The 13,314-nt window shown below is 48.4% G+C and overlaps 2 protein-coding genes and 1 pseudogene across 2 annotated transcripts; all 3 read left to right on the top strand.

Annotated features, from left to right (window-relative positions):
- The first annotated feature begins 2,578 nt into the window (after positions 1 to 2,578).
- On the top strand, positions 2,579 to 3,747 carry LOC136461203 (uncharacterized; annotated as a pseudogene).
- A 3,489-nt stretch (positions 3,748 to 7,236) lies between these two features.
- Positions 7,237 to 10,345, top strand: LOC136459544 (spliceosome-associated protein 49-like). Its single transcript, XM_066459387.1, has 4 exons — positions 7,237 to 7,452; positions 8,674 to 8,885; positions 9,203 to 9,449; positions 9,543 to 10,345. The coding sequence occupies exons 1-4, from the start codon at positions 7,419 to 7,421 to the stop codon at positions 9,704 to 9,706; spliced, it is 657 nt and encodes a 218-aa protein (XP_066315484.1). The 5' UTR covers positions 7,237 to 7,418; the 3' UTR covers positions 9,707 to 10,345.
- Positions 10,346 to 10,712: 367 nt separating this feature from the next.
- LOC136459543 (phytolongin Phyl1.1-like) lies at positions 10,713 to 12,362 on the top strand. Its single transcript, XM_066459386.1, has one exon. The coding sequence runs from the start codon at positions 11,311 to 11,313 to the stop codon at positions 12,022 to 12,024; it is 714 nt and encodes a 237-aa protein (XP_066315483.1). The 5' UTR covers positions 10,713 to 11,310; the 3' UTR covers positions 12,025 to 12,362.
- Positions 12,363 to 13,314: the final 952 nt, after the last annotated feature.

Raw genomic sequence — 13,314 nt, 5'->3', positions numbered from 1 at the left:
ATCCGTCGACCTCCGTAAGTTCCGACAACCTTGTTATCATGTTTAGTATCATGCGGTGGATTTAGACATGATGCAAGTAGTCTTGTTTGTTTTCAATGATCGTGCGGCGGATCTTTGCTTGACAATCAAGAAGTCTTTGCTTATGCTTTGTTTATGAGTAGATACCGTGCGGCAGGCGTTTGCTCAATATGCTTAGTGAAAGCGAGACAGTTATCGGCTCTATTAGATACGGCAAAATCTAAATAGATTCATTAAGTTATCCTGTGTTGCATGTTTTAAATATTTCATATATTTGTAACACACTTTCTGCCCAATCTAGATTGATATTGTTCGGCCCTCTCTTGTGGTTTTATTCGTGCTTCAATGATCATTACTCTCATATTACCTTTGCAAATAGATAACATGCTCATAATGGCTGAATTATTTTAATCTAGATTGTTACATGTTATGGGTTCATGCATGTTAATTACGTTTAAGCTTTGACGAAACTAGGTGTCGTGCGGCAGATGCAGGTTTTAGATTAGTTTAATCGTATTTATTTGCACGTTCCTTCTTCATGGATCCCAACTCGGCTGGACTGCTGATCTTGGTTATGCATTAACTCATAATTAATTTCACTTGTTCAAACATGTTTTCCCATGCACATGCATTCGGCAATCGAATCTTTACGTGTGTTCATCTTACGATTAGCCGAATGGTTTATAAACTTGTTGGCAGACAGCTTCCTATAGCTGTATGTCGTTGTAAGTGGCTTCAGGGACCGTATATATGGAACTGTCTGGTCTCACCCGACATGTTCCGGTTTGGCATTTAACTGTTTTATCCCTTGTTAGTTTCTTTCAGGTCAAACTGACTGGCACGTTTCCGGATCACGAAGCACCCGGGCACCCGATTGAAGCCACGCTTTCCGGCTTGCTGTGTGTGAGGCACAGTGCGTCACATTTTGTGTCAACAAGTCTTGGCTAGACCGATAGTTTTAATTCCACATTTGTTTCGGTAAGCCGGCACGATTAATTTTAGAAATAACTATTTACCCCCCTCTAGTCGCCATCTCAACCTTATAGCAGGCCTAATAACCGGTTGTACCAAAAAAACTCCTTTTATCTTAATGAAACATGGGTTGTAAACCCGTTCGCGAAAAAAATTGAGAAAGCAAAAACAACCATACTTTGAATCGGATTGGAGTACGGTGAAGTAGCTTCGTAGTACTTCAAATGGTACCTTAGATAGATTAAAATTAAATTATCATAGTATTGAGTAAAGAACCTTGGGTTCAAATGATACCTTAAAGTCTACTCGCTCCGTGCCTAAATGTTAGTCGCCACGATTTGCATGTCGATAACTTTGACCCGATTTATAGAAAATACGTGCAATATTTCTATCTCTAAATAAATTTATTAAAAAACTAGATTCAAATATCTATCCAATGATACTAATTAAGTATCATAAATATTAATATTTTTACATATATATTTAGTCAAAGTTGTTTCTCGGAAAACGAAAACGACAGACATTTAGGAACTGATAGAGTAAGCATCAATCATTTGGCGGTATGATTATAGATTAGATATGATCTAAATGATATCATACTTTAGAGCAACCACAATATGTAACAAAGAGCAGTTCATATATGATTAAAATATTTCATACCAACTAGTTAAAATATTGTGAAATATGTTAATAGAGTAGTCCAACAAAGGCTACTCATAATATTATTATGGACTACTCATAACAGGCAATAAAAATATTATCATTTCCTACTTTTTTCTTTGTCTGCAAGGATTTTTTTTATCTCTAGTGAGACTCTTGTTATAGACGGTTGAACATTACGAGAAAATAATACTATAATAGCTATAAACTAGTCAAGTGAGCCTCATGTATATGACTATTTAGTTACATTATGGTTGCCCTTGAATCAAATTTCCTCTTTTTTATGAGAGGTATAAATTCTTGAAAGTTATATTCGGGTTTAAAATTTCAAATCAAATTAGTAACGGTAGCAGTTTGCATAATACATACAGGCCATGTTCGCATGCCTTTAAATCCGACTAGATCCGCTTCTTTTTTCATCCAAAATATAAAAGACAAAGTCTAAGATAGTTTCAGTTAGTTCATTGTAACTGTTGTAATGCTATTTTTAGCCTGTCAGTCCGGTCAATTAGCCAGCCAACGTTCCCTAGATTATAGGATCGTCTGTTGTACACGATTGGCTGGCAATAGCTCTGGACATGTATATGTACCTCCTCTGATGATAATGAACGTGCGGTGATTTCTCTCCCAATTCATCCCTCTTACATGGTATCAGCCTTTTCTTGATCCACATCTCCACCTTCCGCTGCCCTTAGCCATGGTGAGCCCCACCAGTTCGGTATCCTCCGGCACCAATCCCTTTGCTGCGCCTAATGAACCCGTCCCTCCCACGGCCTCCACCCTCATCCTCCTCAACATCCATAATCATGTTCTTGTCACACTGTCCATGGATGACGGCAACTTCCGGCAATGGCGCTCCTTCTTCGACCTCACCTTCTAGAAGTTCGGCCTCGTCAACCACATCGACGGCACTGTCGATGCGGCCGCCATGATCGATGATCCTAAGTGGCTGCAGGTGGATTTGTGCATCGTCTCGTGGTTGTACTCTACGGTGTCCAAGGACATCTGGAGCGACGTCTACAAGCCACGCAGCAACGCCTACACCGCCTGGACCGCCATCACCGGTTAGTTCCTCGACAACAGTCTGCAGCGTGCCATCTACGCCCAGCAAGAGTTCCACAGCCTGTTCCAGGGCGACATGTCAATCGGCAAGTACTGTGGTCGCCTCAAGCGTCTCACCGACACCCTCTATGACTGCGGCGCCGCCGTCTCTGACTCGGCGCTCGTCATCAACACTCTTCGTGGGCTGAACAACAAATTCAGCCAAGCTATCGCCGTGCTCTCCACCATGAAGCCGCCACCGACGTTCCTCTACACCAAGTCATACCTACTGCAGGAGGAGCACCGCATCAAGCACTCCCTGCAGATGGAGGCACAGACGGCACTCCTTGCCGCTTGCGACACGCCACCCACCACCAAGTCTGCGCCGGCTCCTCCACCGCCTAGCCCCACCGTCTCTGGCACCACTGGCGGTGACCGTCGCAAGAAGCGCAAGGCGGAAAACCGTCAACGCCAGTCTACGTTCGGCGGGAACAACTCCACTCCCGCCCCGCCACCGTAGTGGGCCACCCCCTACAACCCATGGCAAGGGGTGGTTCAGGCATGGCCACTCAATGCCTGGTGGCCAGGCGTTCTCGCTCCCTGCCCCGGTGCCCCTCCTCCTTCGGCCATGACGGTGTTTGCCGCGCCGCCGCCACAGCACGACGCAGGCACTCTGCCGCCCGGTCTCTACTCCGTGCTCAACAACATGTCGTTGAACGCATCTGCTGGCAGCTCCAACGATTGGTTCCTCGACACAGGCGCATCATCACACATGGCTTCCCATCCTGGTATCCTTACTGCTTGCTCCTCTTCTATTCCTCGTCAAATTATTGTCGGCAACGGTGGTTTTCTCTCTTCAACATCCACTGGCCGCACCTCTTTTTCTACTGGTTCTCAACCCTTACAATTGAACAATGTTCTCATTGCTCCTCAGCTTGTCAAGAACCTTATATATGTTCGCGCTCTAACCCGAGATAACTCTGTCTCTGTTGAATTTGATCCTTGGGGTTTTACCATCAAGGATCTACACACCAGGATGGCACTCCTCCGATGTGATTCCTCTAGTGAGCTATACCCCCTGCATCTTGATTGTGGTGCTGCACATCCACAACCAGCGTAGGCGCTCCTCACTACGGCAGTTGGCCCTCTCTGGCATTCTCGACTCGGTCACCCGGGACGTGATGCTCTTCTACATTTGTCTCGCTCCATCGACTTCAGTTGCTCCCAGTCCAGTCAACACACGTGCCATGCCTGTCGCCTCGGCAAGCACGTGCGCCTTCCGTTCAAAGAGTCCACAAATGTTTCCCTTTTTCCTTTTCAATTGTTGCATTGTGATGTTTGGACCTCACCAATAATAAGCAATTCGGGTTACAAATTTTACCTTGTCATTCTTGATGATTTTTCTCACTATGTATGGACCTTTCCTTTACGACATAAGTCAGACGTTTTGCCTACTCTGATCTCCTTTCATGCTTTCGTTGGCACCCAGTTCCAGCGCTCCATTCAGTGCCTCCAAACTGATAATGGGAAGGGGTTTGATAACTCTGCATCGCGTGCGTTCTTTGCTAAGCATGGCATTCACTTGCGCTTGACTTGCCCCTATACTTCCCAACAAAATGGGCGTGCCGAACGCATCCTGCGCACGCTCAACGACGGGCTTCGCACTCTCATGTTCCAGGCCTCCCTTCCTCCATCGTTTTGGCTAGATGCACTTGCCACGTCAACATATCTTCTCAATTGACGCCCTTGTCGACCTCGCCAGAACTGCACCCCTTTGAGCTCCTCTTCGGCGCAGTGCCAGATTATGCTCACCTCCGTGTGTTTGGTTGCCTTTGCTACCCCAACATCACAGCCACCGCTCCACACAAACTTGCGCCGCGTTCTGCTCGCTGCATATTCCTGGGCTACCCACTCGACCAAAAGGGCTACAAGTGCTACAATCCGGAAAATAGACGTGTGATCATCTCACGTCACGTTTATTTCGACGAAACCTGTTTTCCGTTTGTGCAACTAACTGACCAAAGGGCGCCTGAACAAGTCTGTGACGCACCGTGCATTCAGGATGTGCTCTCGGTACCTTAGGCGCGTCCACGGCGTCATCCTCGGGCACCACGGTCGCATCCCCAATGAACTGCGGCTGCACCAAACTCTCCTCCTTTGGCGCAGCCTAATCCGGGTGCACCAACGACATCGTCGCCTGCGTCTTCTACGACAGATGCGCCCACGACTGCACAAACTCCGACGGAGTCTGAGGAGCTTGCCGCTCCTGCGGTACCACCCCGTCATCCGATGGTCACCAGGGCGCGCGACGACATCCACCTGCCCAACCCAAAATATGCCCACGTTGCAACGACGACGGCGCCAACATCTCCTCCGACCTCCGTTCATGCCGCCCTTCGTGATTCGGAGTGGCATGCCGCGATGCAAGCTGAATTCGATGCGCTGCAGGCCAACGGAACATGGACTATTGTTCCGCGTCCGCTAAACGCCAATGTGATCACCGGCAAGTGGATATTCAAGAACAAGCTCCATCCCGATGGATCGTTGGAGCGACGCAAGGCACGGTGGGTGGTGCATGGATTTTCGCAACGGTCGGGCGTTGATTTCCACCAAACATTCTCCCCGGTGATCAAGCCAACATCCATTCGCATCGTGCTACACCTTGCTGCGTCGCGCCAGTGGCTAGTGCACCAGCTCGACGTCAAGAACGCGTTCCTCCATGGCGACTTGGCGGAACGCGTCTACTGTCATCAGCTGGCAGGCTTCGTTGATGCGACTCGGTCTGACCACGTCTGCCTCCTCGTCAAGTCTCTGTACGGCCTCAAACAGGCCCCAAGAACCTGGTTTCAACGACTGGGTGCACACCTCCAATCCATCGGCTTCCAACCCACTGGCTCCGACTCGTCGCTGTTTGTCTACAGCAGTGGCGGTGCTCTATCTCCTTGTCTACGTCAACGACATTATCTTGACAGCATCCACCACACAGCTCCTGCAGCGTGTCATCCAGGAGCTCTGTCATGAGTTTGCCATCAAGGACCATGGGCAGCTCAAGTTCTTCCTCGGCGTCCAGGTCCGACGAGACACTAGCGGCTTCTTCCTGACGCAAGCTCAGTACACGGAGGACATTCTTGATCGCGCGGGGATGGCGAACTGTAAGTCTGCACCCACGCCGGTCGACAGCAAGCAGAAGCTGTCCTCCGACGACGGCGAGCTGGCGGACGACACAACATTCTACCGTAGCATCACAGGTGCGCTGCAGTACCTTACACTGACGCGCCCGGACATAGCATATGCTGTGAATCAGGCATGTCTGTATATGCACTCGCCACGGACAACGCACTGGAACCTCGTCAAGCGGATACTCCGGTACCTTCGAGGGACGATCAACCACGGTCTCGTCATCTCGGCGTCGCCATCCACCGACCTCAAGGCCTACTCCGATGCGGATAGGGGAGGCTGCCCCGACACACGGCGTTCGACTTCAGGATACTGCATCTACCTTGGAGACTCCCTTGTTTCGTGGTCATCCAAGCGGCAGCCGACGATGTCACGTTCGAGTGCCGAGGCGGAATACCGGGGCGTGGCGAATGCAGCTGCAGAATGCTGTTGGTTGCGCAACCTACTACAGGAGCTACACATCAGAGTCGACAAGGCGACAGTGATCTACTGCGATAATGTTTCGGCGGTATATCTGTCTGAAAAACTAGTTCACCATCGCCGAACCAAGCACGTCGAGCTAGACATACACTTCGTCAGAGAAAGGGTTGCCCTTGGTCAATTTAGAATTTTGTAGATACCGACTCAACACCAAATTGCAGATGTTATGACCAAAGGGCTGCCCACATCGTTGTTCCAAGACTTCAGAAACAGTCTATGCATCGAATCAGATCATGCTCAAACTGAGGGAGATATAAAAGACAAAGTCTAAGATAGTTTCAGTCAGTTCATTGTAACTGTTGTAATGCTATTTTTTAGCCTGTCAGTCCGGTCAATTAGCCGGCCAATGTTCCCGATTATAGGATCGTCTGTTGTGCACGATTGGCTGACAATAACTCTGGACATGTATGTATACCTCCTCTGATGATAACGAACGTACCGTGATTTCTCTCCCAATTCATCCCTCTTACACGAAACCGTGTTTTTCTCTCTCGAACCGATCCAGATTCCTCCACGATTCCCCGAAGCGAACGCGGCCGCATACTCCTACGCGTCACGGGGTGTGTCTCGGACTCTCGGTTGGTGCACGAGAGCAGACGCCACGCGTACCAGCCAATCCGGAGCCCACACGCGTACCCGCCACGTCATCCATGACCCGAAGCGACGAGGTACCTTTACGCCGCTCTTGTGTCCCCACAAAGTAACCTGTTAATCCGATGGGTGTCGGGTTTGTTTAATAACACCAGCAACTGACATGCGGGACCCGCGCGCACCACGCCGGCCCTTCCTCCGTCTCCGCGTCGGTTGTCGCGCCGTTTTTCCGAATCTCCAGGCAATTATAGCCACCCGCCGCGGCGCTGCCTACGGAGAACCCGTGCGCCTTCCGCTTCCGCCTCGCGCCCTCGCGGCAACGGCCTGCCCTATACGCCGCCACCTGATTTGCTCGTGCCCTCGTGCGGCATCACACAGATTCCCGCGTCCCGCCGCCGGCGACTCGGCGTCCTGCTGATTGCGGCGCGGCCGTGCGAGGAGTACTCGTAGCAGCTCCCCGCGCCCAGATTCAATCGCCCATGGCGAGGAACCCAGGCCGCACCGTCTTCATAGGTGAGAGCTTCTCTTCACGCTCGCGATTCCCTTCCCTCGTTTATGGGTGAGTTCGTAGGATCCCACAGGGTTTTAGGATTATTCTAGTTCGAGCCCAATCAAGTTGTGTGCGTTTGTTTTGGTTAGAAGTCTTAGAGATTGGGTGATTTTGTTAGATCTGATTGCGTGAGCAATTCAGTGTATATTGCGTGATTTGCTTGTTCTGCGTTCTGCGCTCTCACCGAGCAAGCGTACACGGGTGCTTCTAGCGGGGTAATAGTTGGTTTGTGATTTCTGATGATTTCTTTGGTGCACTGCTGATTATGCATTTCTGATGCCGGTGTCACCTACTCAGCGGTTAGTGTCGATTATGCATTTCTGATGCAAAATGCCCGTGTCGATTATGCACTTCTGATGCCAAATGCCGGTGTCACTAACTCACTAGTTAGTGTTAAGTAGCCTCGACTATTGATTTGCCGGATTTCTGCTGTTTTGAGGCGTTAGGCATTTGTACTTTATATGCTTAAGATAAGATTCCTGGTTTTGCCACTGTTGCTGCTATGTCTGTAGACTAAAGTTTCTGATTCTCTGTTTCAATGCAGCTGTCATACCTTGCCAATTGATTTGTTCTAAAACTTTTTATTCCTAAACATTTGGCATTGCTCCTGCTTATCTTACAGAAAGAGCTGTGATATCCTGTTAGGTTGCTTGCCATTTTGATTGCCCACTGATGACTAATGTCCACATAATCAAACTGTCAGCAACTACAGGACTTCTGAATTTTAATTACTACTCTCTCTGTTTCAAATTGTAAATCGTTCTTTTCTAGGTACATAGCTTTTGCTACGCACCTAGATATACATTGTGACCTAGATACATAGTAAAAACTATGTACTAGAAAAGCAAGAACGACTTATAATTTGGAATGGAGGAGTAAATATTAGTGTGATATGATGACATCATATATATGTATATTTGGACAATTGTCGTTTTAAATTATACATGTTACTGAACTAGCCTGTTATGGACATATGGAGCTCTCCTTTTGCGCTTTTATTTAAATTTAAAACTGAGTGTCTCTGTGTTGGGTGGCTTTGCTACTTATTAGAACATTATAGCTAAGATTGTGTTTCTGTTTTAAAGATATGTTGCCATGTTCTCTGGACCATCTGGGCAGCTGTGTTGGCCCAGTTAGTATTTAGTATGCTTTATTAATTCTACAACTGTTTATTTTCTTAATAGGTAACTTGGATGAAAAGATATCTGAAAGAGTCTTGTATGAGATTCTTATTCAGGCAGGCCATGTAGTAGACCTACATGTACCCAGTGACAAGGAGAGTAACAGTCGCAAAGGTTACGCTTTTGCTGAGTATGAAACTGAGGAAATCGCGCAATACGCTGTTAGGCTTTTCTCGGGACTTGTTCGGATCAATGGTAAAACGCTTAAGTTCGTGGTAGGTTTTCATTTCTATCTAGGTACATTACTTGTGTATAATATTCTGTCAACATGCATTACTTGTGTATAATATTCTGTCCACATACATTACTTGTCTATAATCACAGGACCACTGCTTTTACCTAGCCACCTAGCTATTGTATAATGACAGTTCTTACGTTATTTGTCATACTATTTGCAGAAATATTAAAATTTGCCTCAAATCCCTAGTTTCTTCCATCTCCTTCAAATCACGTGTAACTTGTTACATAGTTATCTTTATGTCTTAAAATATAACCAGGCTCAGACATCTATTTTCTTGTTACGTTTTTGCAGATTGCTGGTCATGACAAACCGTCTTCAAATGGCAATAACTCAGTAATGCTCAATCATGTACCCTCTTCAAATGGCAATAACCCAGTAATGCCTAAGCTCAACCCTATACCGTTACCAAAACAGACTCAAATCATGCATTGTAGTGATATGCCTGTGTCTCGTACCCCAGCATATCCGGTGGTAAACGGGAGGATTGGAGGTTATGGTTTTTCTCCCACTCCTTATCCATATGGTTTTCACCCACAAGGTGAGATACTTTCCTGAGCCTGTTAATACATGTTCCAAACTGCACAGCTATTAATGTAAACTTGATCATCGTATCTCTCCTCTTTATGACCAGCTTTATCAGGTGGACCAGTACACAACCATGGCCAGGTAAGCAACAGTATGTATGATTACAATAGGCAGGGATTTGGTTCTGTTCTGAACATTGCCCATAGAGGTCCTGTTATGAATGCCTTTGCCCATGGAGCTGCGAATCAGCCAATCATGTACCCATCCTAGGTGCAGAAGAATGTAGTATGTTGAGTTTAGGCAGGTTCCACATAGGTTCTTGACACCTCAATATTTTGGTAACTTCTAGATTGTAGTACCTCGTAGTCATGCTCAAGCATGTAAATATGGTTATCATATCCTCTAGATCTTCAGAAGAACGCTGCATTATCCTTGAAGGCGAAAATCCTGTCCTGTTGTGTTCTCCATTGTCCCAACTCTGAAGCCAGCAGATGTTACTTATAAAAAGAGAGGGAAGTACTATGTTATGTTTGTGCCAGCCACACTACACTAATGAATCTAACTCGTTCGGGTTGGATTGCTGGAAAACAGAAAGTTCCTGAATGTAGACATGCCCAGTTTAGTTTTTGTGTTGACATTGCAGACTGAAAGCGTACTAAATGACAAGAAAACTCAGTTGCAGTCTGGCTCTTAATATTTTAATTCTTGCATGCACTACTTATGCAATGGTTCTGTGTCATCTTTCACTGCTAGCAAGATCTTAGTTGGCATTTGGCCTTTATTTTTTGAGTTAGGTGAGGCGGATTGATGAGATTGCCCGGTGCCTGAATATATATCCTGTTTTTATGTTTGACGAGTCTGATAGTTTCTTTTATTAGTGCAGTTCCACCTTTCATCTTATGTGTAACTCTCGTAAGTCGTAATACCTTTCATCTTATGAATAAGTGAGGTCACTGTCCGAACTACCACCAACTAGCGGGTGTTCGGCTGGCTGGCTCGGCTGGCCAGTGCCGGCCAGCCCACTCACGGGGGCACTGTTCATATGAACAGTGTCCTCTAGGCAAACGGTTATTTTTTTTTCTCACGTCAAACCAGTCGGAACAGTTTTTTTTTTTTTAAGGCCAGCCGAACAGGCGGTAGGCTTGTGCTAAGTGATGACAAGCAACCTGTCTTCTCGCCGTGCTTCACTAACCATAGCATTCCATTACTCTGTTTTCCTATGACTAAAAGCTACTAAAAAGGCTTTAGTCATCTCTAGTAACTCTGGAGTTACTAAAAGTGACTAAATCGTTTAGTAGCTACTAAAGTTTAGTAGTTCGAACCAAACACCTACTAGCCTACCAGCATCCTCGTAAGAAAAAAAAACTCACCTGACCCAAAATTATTTTATTCTGGAACGAGAACTAAACTCTACCATCGTTCTGTGCACCTTGGAGGCTTCTCCAAGGTCAACCACACTTCAAGCCATGAATCAGAATGGCATTCCTCTCCTCAAGTAAGGTAAGGTTACTTGTGATGCACCCCAGCTCCTCTACTGACCCAGCACCTTGGGCTTCTTTGCTTCTCTCCTTGTGTATTCCTTGGCCACCAAAGCACATATCATCTCTGTCGGTCTATCCCATACTCCTTTCCGGTGCGGCTGAAACCATTTTCTGCACAAGTACTGCAACTCCCGGTTGCAGCAGCTTTCTTCTGCACCGTTTCTGCCCCCTCAGCCTTTTTGCGTCGCAGCAGCAGCAGCCTTTGCACCTCGGACCGATTTGAAGCTGTCCTCATTACAGCCTTAGCGCCCGATGCCACAGCGACTCATGCACGAACAAGAGCACCTGTTCGTCAGCCTCGACTAAGCGTGCACGACCTCGCGGCTCGCGCCGATGGAGGTGGAGGCCGACGAGACGCAGGAAGCCACCGCTGGCGCAGGAGACGGCGGCGTGCACAACGTCTTCTTCTGTGTCGCCGCGACGTCCAGGGGCGACAGGAACAACATCTCCTGCTTCCATACCAACGCGGTCGGCGAGGACGCCAAGTCGGCCCTCGCGCTCGCCGCGCTCTGCCTCGGCCACGCCCCCGAGCACCACCGGTGGCACCACCACACCGTCGACGGGGCGAGGACGTTCGCGTTCCTCTCGGCCGACGACGGCTGCACGTACTTCGCCGCGGCCGACCCGACTCCTGGCGCCGCCGAGGTGGTCCGGTTCCTGGAGCGCGTCCGCGACGCGTGCGACGCCGCGCCCAGGAAGCGCCTGCGCGACGAAGCGGTGGCCCCCGTTGCGCGCCAGTTCGCGAGGACGCTGCTGCGGACCGCGGCAGGTCCGAGCTCCGGCGTGGCGGACGCGGAGCTTCCAGGAGCATCGCTGCAAGATCAGGAGCCGTCCACGCCGCTGGCGCCAGCCTGCGAGAAGGACGAGGACCACCAGCGGGCTGGAGAGCGACGTCGCGCCTTGCAACCGGGGGAAAGCGCGCTTCCGGGGTGGCGCTCGTGGTGGCGCCACGCGGCGGTCGTGATCGTCGTGGACGTGGTGCTGTGCCTGGTGCTGTTCGCCGTGTGGATGGGGGTGTGTAAAGGCTTTAGGTGTCTGACGCGATGAATCGCTCAAGCGTATGCAATTGTAATCACAAATATCACATCCATTGCTGTGCATGGTTTGCGTTCTTTGCGTTTGCTTGTCAAATATCACATCTACAATTTGTAAAAGATCGATTTAGAAACGAAGACTCATGCCTTCAACAATGCACGCATTCATACACTGGAACATTGATATGGAATTATGGATGGAGCTGGCGTCTCTGCCGCTGTTGCTTGCTTCAATTTAAGCACGGCCAGAAGCTAGGACAGTGTGTCCTTGTGGATTTTTTTTTATATTTTAACACTTTTTGTAAACTAATTTTAAATCTAACACTGCTTTTTTTTCCCTTCAAAACTAACACTTTTGACCGGCATATTTCCCTGGCGCGGCGAAACACATGTGCCGCGCCATGCATGGTGGCGCAGCGAGGGGGATGACGTGGCGACTGACCGGGGCGCTGACCGGTGACATGGCAGGTTCTGCCGTGCCACCGATCTTGGCGCGGCAGTGCTGCGCCATCCCTAACGGCGCGCAGTCCAGATAAATATCGTCCGCGAGCCGCCCTCCCTCTGTCTGTCTGTCCGCCGCCGGCAGCACCCGCCGGCCGCGCCACTCCCGCCGCGCCCGCATGCGCCGGCCGCGCCACGAACACCGACGCGCCACGGCCGCCGGCCGCCCGCTGCGCCCGCACGCCGGCGTGCCACCCCCTCCAACCGCCCGCCGCGTCCTCCGGCCACGCACATAGGTATTTGTAAAATTCAGCAAGCTTTTGTAAAATTCATATAGGTATTTGTTAGGGATATTAACAGTCTCGTGTGCCATGAATTCTGCGTGTATGTTTTGTTAAATTTCTTTTATAAAATATATTTATCACCTTTCATTTTAGAGTTGGCAAAGAAGTTTCTAGTATATATATTATTATTGTGGGGCTATGGTTATCTTTCTATATTATCTATATTTATTTTTATTTTAAAGTTAGCAAAGAAGCTTTTAGCATACTCGGCGGCACGGAACTATGGTTTTATTTTCCTAAATTGTCCATAGATACGTTCATCCGTCCATAGATACATTCATTCGTTTTCATATAGCAGTCAGTAACGGAACCTCTAGCATTCTCATTAGCATGGTGTCCGTGAATAGCTTCCCGTATTATCCGTATTCGTTTTCATTCTAAAGTTGGCAAAGAAGCTTTTAGCGTACTCGCTAGCGCGAAGCCATGGCTTTAATTTGTCTTTTCAAGTTGGGCGTAAATGCTTAAATGTGGGAGAGCAAGTGGGGAAAGACCGTCGCTTCTAGGTGGATGGAAACGGG

Source organism: Miscanthus floridulus, chromosome 6 (genome assembly GCF_019320115.1).
Source record: "Miscanthus floridulus cultivar M001 chromosome 6, ASM1932011v1, whole genome shotgun sequence".
Taxonomy (NCBI): domain Eukaryota; kingdom Viridiplantae; phylum Streptophyta; class Magnoliopsida; order Poales; family Poaceae; genus Miscanthus; species Miscanthus floridulus.
This window is presented reverse-complemented; position numbering and strand designations above follow the sequence as displayed.

Bases quoted from the DNA above. Each gene is read 5' to 3' on its own strand.
- LOC136459543 (XM_066459386.1), top strand. From the start codon at position 11,311: ATGGAGGTGGAGGCCGACGAGACGCAGGAAGCCACCGCTGGCGCAGGA.
- LOC136459544 (XM_066459387.1), top strand. From the start codon at position 7,419: ATGGCGAGGAACCCAGGCCGCACCGTCTTCATAG. The intron at 7,453-8,673 runs GTGAGAGCTTCT...TTTTCTTAATAG, and splicing joins AGGCCGCACCGTCTTCATAG to GTAACTTGGATGAAAAGATA. The intron at 9,450-9,542 runs GTGAGATACTTT...CTTTATGACCAG, and splicing joins ATATGGTTTTCACCCACAAG to CTTTATCAGGTGGACCAGTA.